We start from the raw sequence: 5,000 nt of genomic DNA on the forward strand, positions 1-5,000 counted from the left end.
TACAACTTCCTGCATATCTGCTGTTACAACAGGAACAGTAAATCTCCTGTGATGTGACTTCTTCCTCCTCTTCTCTTTATTATCACTCTCATTTACAAATTCTTGAACTTCCCCGACACCTAGGTCAACATCTTCGTCATATGGGGCACTTATGCATCTTAATGCTGTAGGAGAAATTGCTAAACTTTTTTCCCATTCAGTAGAGGGGATATCCTCCAGATCCTCATGCACCTCACTGCTTATTTCACCTTCCAGCGACATTCTGGTCCTGAAATGATAAAATATGAACTATATACTGAGATAAAACAAGTGTAGGAGAAATATAAGAAGTAAGAAGTATAGTAAGAAGATGAGACTGAGGGTTAAATGAAAAAAAATAACTGAGAGGGGAGAAGGGAGCAATTGAAAGAAAAAGAAAAGGAGCAATAGCGAGAGAAAGAGATAGATAGATATAGAGAGAGAAAGGGAGGGGGAAGGAGAGGGATTGGGAGAAGGAGAGGGGGGGGAGAGAGAAAGAGAGAGAGAAAGAGTGGAAGAAAGGGAGATGGAGAGAGGGAGAGAGAGAGAGAGGGGGAGGAGGGAGCGATGGAGAGACGGGGGAAGGGAGGGATGGAGAAAGAGAGGAAGAAAGGGAGAGGGGAGGAGATGGAGAGAGAGAGGGGGAGGGAGGGAGGGAGGGAGGAAGGAAGGAAGGAAGGAAGGAAGGAAGGAAGGAAGGAAGGAAGGAAGGAAGGCAGGAAGGAAGGAAGGAAGGAAGGAAGGAAGGAAGGAAGGGAGAGAGAGAGAGAGAGAGAGAGAGGGAGAGAGAGAGAGAGAGAGAGAGAGAGAGAGAGAGAGAGAGAGAGAGAGAGACAGACAGACAGACAGACAGACAGAAAGAGGTACTATATATATATATATATATATATATATATATATATATATATATATATATATTATATATATTATATATATTATATATAATATATATATATTATACATATTGTATAAATATATATATATATATATATATGTATATATATAATATATATATATGTATATATATAATATATATATATGTATATATATATATATATATATATGTATATATATATATATATATATATATATATATATATATATATATATAGTTACACGTCAAGCTCCTAATCCCACGGTTTACCAGTACCCCTCCTCAAAAGTGACAGAACAGCCTCAAATGCAACTGCTGACGTGCACGCTGACGAGGCAAGAGCCAAGGTTAGACCTTGATAAGAACTACGAGGACGCTTGGGGACAGTGAGGACCGCAAACTCAGGGACGTGGTGCATAGTAGTGGCCGAGCAGGATAGGATTCATTAAGCAAAAACACGCCATCGAAACGCCATTAAAGTCGGTCATGCTACCAAGCGTCGAATCATTTGCACTGTAGTCTAAATAAATATTGCGTGTCAGGTCCGCGATTGCTTCGTGTCGCTTCGCCGGTTTCAACGCCTCCCACGCCAGCATAGGATACAAGACCGCAAGAGCTGTTCTTCACTAAGCAGAGCGGGATCTGCGACCACTTTGCCAAATGCAGAGGAACAGTGAGTGAGTGAGTGAGTCAGAGGGTAAGGGGGAAGGGACACCGTTGTGATGAAAAGGTGTGAAAGCCTGACGTAGATAACCTGCACAATACGTGTTTTAACTTTTATTTCAAAACCCACTCATGAACTGCAGTTTAGTCATAAACGCAGGATTCCATCAAATAGCTTACGTAAATACATATAAAAACATCATATGAGGCACAATAGAACCCTCGCTAAAAGAGTCTGCAAGAAGATTGTTGCTTACATGAATGGTGAAGATAAAACCAAACGCAAACTGTTGAATCACAGTCTTCATTAACTTGCAAATGCAAAAGTTCTTGGGGATCATTTAGTATTATACTGCAAGTTATTGACCCCAGAGAGCACCCTCTTCTATGAAACCAACGTGTCAAGAAACCTCTCCAACATTTCCGCAGATACAACGTTACCAAGATTCATCTGGTTCTGGATACTAAAGAGGCAGGAGGATATTAGTTCACATATGCTAAGGGCGTGTGTTCAAGAACTGGCCTATTTGACACCTCTTGTCAATACTGCATCGCAGCACACAAGTGGCTACAAGAAAAACTCAAAAGGGACACTAATAACTACTGGTCGATCTCGGTGTCTGAAACGATAATTGCATATAACAAAATTTCTTTACAGTAAACTATGTGCTCGGATTGCCGTCTTCTTTTTCACAGGCCAAGGCACCTTTGAAATCGCACTGACCACAGCTGTTGCCTCCGACTAGGCACTCCGAGCAAGAGGCAGTGACAGGGTTCTAGAAATCCTTAATAAATAGCAGTCTATACAACACTTCCGGTAGTTGTCGCTGGATAATCATCTGAAAAAATACACACTTTTTTACCAGAGGGATCCACCCCATATTGCGGAATATTCTCATATATGATTTTCTGCAACACATCCACAAATCCCTCTACATACTAACGATTGCACAATAAACACACCGTATCTGCGTGGCGACTACATCTGTTAGAGCAAGTATGGCCTCTCAATGACACAACAGCATCTCATTACTGGACACTGACTACCAGCAAAGTTATGAAAGTCATAAATAATGCCTACAGAAAAGGATTCGAGAAGAATGCCCAAGGTTCTTTGACAGTCAAGGTACTGGAGCACTTTACAAACCCCAGCTTCTCCCACCCTTATGATATAGGCATGCACACTCATTATACAAAAATTAGAAAGATACAAAAGGAGAGCCATGGATTAAACCAAAGAACTACGTTTCTTTCGACATTTTCTTCGTGACATGACGCGAAAGCTCCTCCAGTTTTGCGGAAGGCACAACTTCAATGGGTACTACAGCTGACCCAAAGTCTTCCAGTTGATCTGCCTTCAGCAACCACTGCATGCCTCAAGTTCCATGGACAAGGTCCCTCGTGAAGACCAGGCTTACACCATTCAGCCTTTTCTCAAGGGCAGGATGACTAGGACCCTTTCGTTTTCCCAGACATCTCACGGGAAAGCCAGTATGTCAAATTTCATTTACCTGCTCTCTATATAACCATTACTACATGTACAATACATATCCTTTTTTGTTTTTATGCAACGTTGATTAATTATCAGTGCTTTTACACACTATGAGGGGATGACTGAAACCTACGACAAAAAAAAGACAGACAAGGAAATAAAAGGAAGAAAACTAGAGAAGAGAAGAGAGGGAAGGAAAAAAAGGCAGGTCAGAGTTCTTGTATAAGGTATAAGCTGATGAAATTTAAGACCTTTTAAAGACTTTTTAAGACCTGGAGCCACTTCTCCCTGAATACACACTCTATAATGTGTAGGCCTACTTGTCACGTCAGTAACTAAGATGAAAAATATTTTACCACCCTCTCGAATAGATTGCGCGCCAGACTTATGTTATTATTATTATTATTATTATTACATATATACATATATTTTTTGCACACGGACCTTAAGTAAACGGTTGCGTCAGTAAAGATCAGGGTCAAATGTTGACAATTTTCCGAGAAAGAAAAAATTAGACTAAAGATGTGCGGGAACCCGGTATGGAGGGAGAGATGGATAGAGGTAGGAGATGAAGAACGGAGAGAGGGTAGAGAGACACAGAGATATAGACGGATAGAAGTGTGTGATGAAGAAAAGGAGAGAGAGAGAGAGAGAGAGAGAGAGAGAGAGAGAGAGAGAGAGAGAGAGAGAGAGAGAGAGAGAGAGAGAGAGAGAGAGAGAGAGAGAGAGAGAGAGAGAGAGAGAGAGAGAGAGAGAGAGAGAGAGAGAGAGAGAGAGAGAGAGAGAGAGAGAGAGAGAGAGAGAGAGAGAGAGAATGGGGCGATAGAAAACTCGAGAGAAAAAGAAAAAAAAGAGATTTCAATGCGTTAATTATTTTCTATTTTGTATTTCACACTGAGTCGTATGAATTGTCATCAGATAAATGGGGAAATCAGTGACATAATATTTTGAGTCGGAGATTAGCGAATTTAACTTAAAAGCCAGAAATAAAACAATCCTTAGACATTCAAAGATGGTAAAATTCAGTTCGTATCTAAAAACGTCATCATGTCATCATAAATTCAGTCAGTAGAATTACCACCTTGACATCCATAGACACAGTCTAAAATCCTCTCTGGCCTTAAGTGGCACCCCCTACCTTTATCTATTCAACCAAGTGGGTGAGTGGGGTTGTCTTCTTCAGCTTTCAACATTGCAATCAGCTGACTGCCCTGCGAACGAGAGTGGTGTCTAGAGTGTATCCAAGAAACACCGTCGTCCCATTAAGGATAGTTTATCTTTACCTGAACTGAATTTTCATGTTTGTAGAGGAACAGACACTCTTAAGCCGAGAGAGGATTCGATAGGATGGCCAATTCCTTTTCCGTCTAATTAGTTGCCTTATATAATTGGATTCAGCACGTGTTAAATTCACTGTGCATGTAGGTGTCTGCGTGTAATGTGTAAGTGTATTGTTATTTTCCTGTGTGGTACATAATCATATCTCCCTTTCATTTCTTGTTTCGTTAATCATTTGCACCGTTTTGTTTAAATGTAACTAAATATGAAACCGTCGGAGGTGAAAACGGATGGTAAATGCGGCGATGCGCCCCCGTCGGCGTTAGCTCCATAATGATGATGTGATTCATATTCATTATATAACTATGGCATGTTTTATTTGTGATTTTTTTTATAATGAAGTAAAGAAGCTCGTGTTGTTAACCCTTTTTTCAGACAAACAGACATTCAGTTTTTTATCTTCGTACCTCATTACACTACTGTAGAAGATGGAAATGCATGATAAATTCAAAAGTAATCTGCCATCGAGTGCTTTAAAAATTGGAAGGTCTTTGAAAGAAGTATGGGAAGTCGTAATATTAAAAAATGAAGACTGTATGAAAATAATCATAAGTTAACAAGGATTGTGGTTATTTCTGAAACATAGAACTATTTGCATTAAAATTTTATTAAAGG

At 39.9% G+C, this 5,000-nt stretch overlaps 1 protein-coding gene across 1 annotated transcript in view; it reads right to left on the reverse strand.

Moving 5' to 3' along the window:
• Positions 1 to 4,647, reverse strand: part of LOC113828443 (uncharacterized) — a 7,245-nt gene extending 2,598 nt beyond the window's left edge. The window contains exons 1-2 of the mRNA XM_027381426.2: positions 4,186 to 4,647; positions 1 to 268 (exon numbers count right to left, since the gene is read on the reverse strand). The exon at positions 1 to 268 is cut by the window's left edge and continues 532 nt beyond it. Of these exons, the coding sequence (XP_027237227.2) occupies positions 1 to 261 (261 nt within the window). The 5' untranslated portion in view covers positions 262 to 268; positions 4,186 to 4,647. The remainder of the gene's footprint in view (positions 269 to 4,185) is intronic.
• Between the last annotated feature and the right edge of the window lie 353 nt (positions 4,648 to 5,000).

The sequence above is a fragment of the Penaeus vannamei genome, unplaced genomic scaffold, assembly GCF_042767895.1.
Source record: "Penaeus vannamei isolate JL-2024 unplaced genomic scaffold, ASM4276789v1 unanchor615, whole genome shotgun sequence".
Lineage (NCBI taxonomy): Eukaryota > Metazoa > Arthropoda > Malacostraca > Decapoda > Penaeidae > Penaeus > Penaeus vannamei.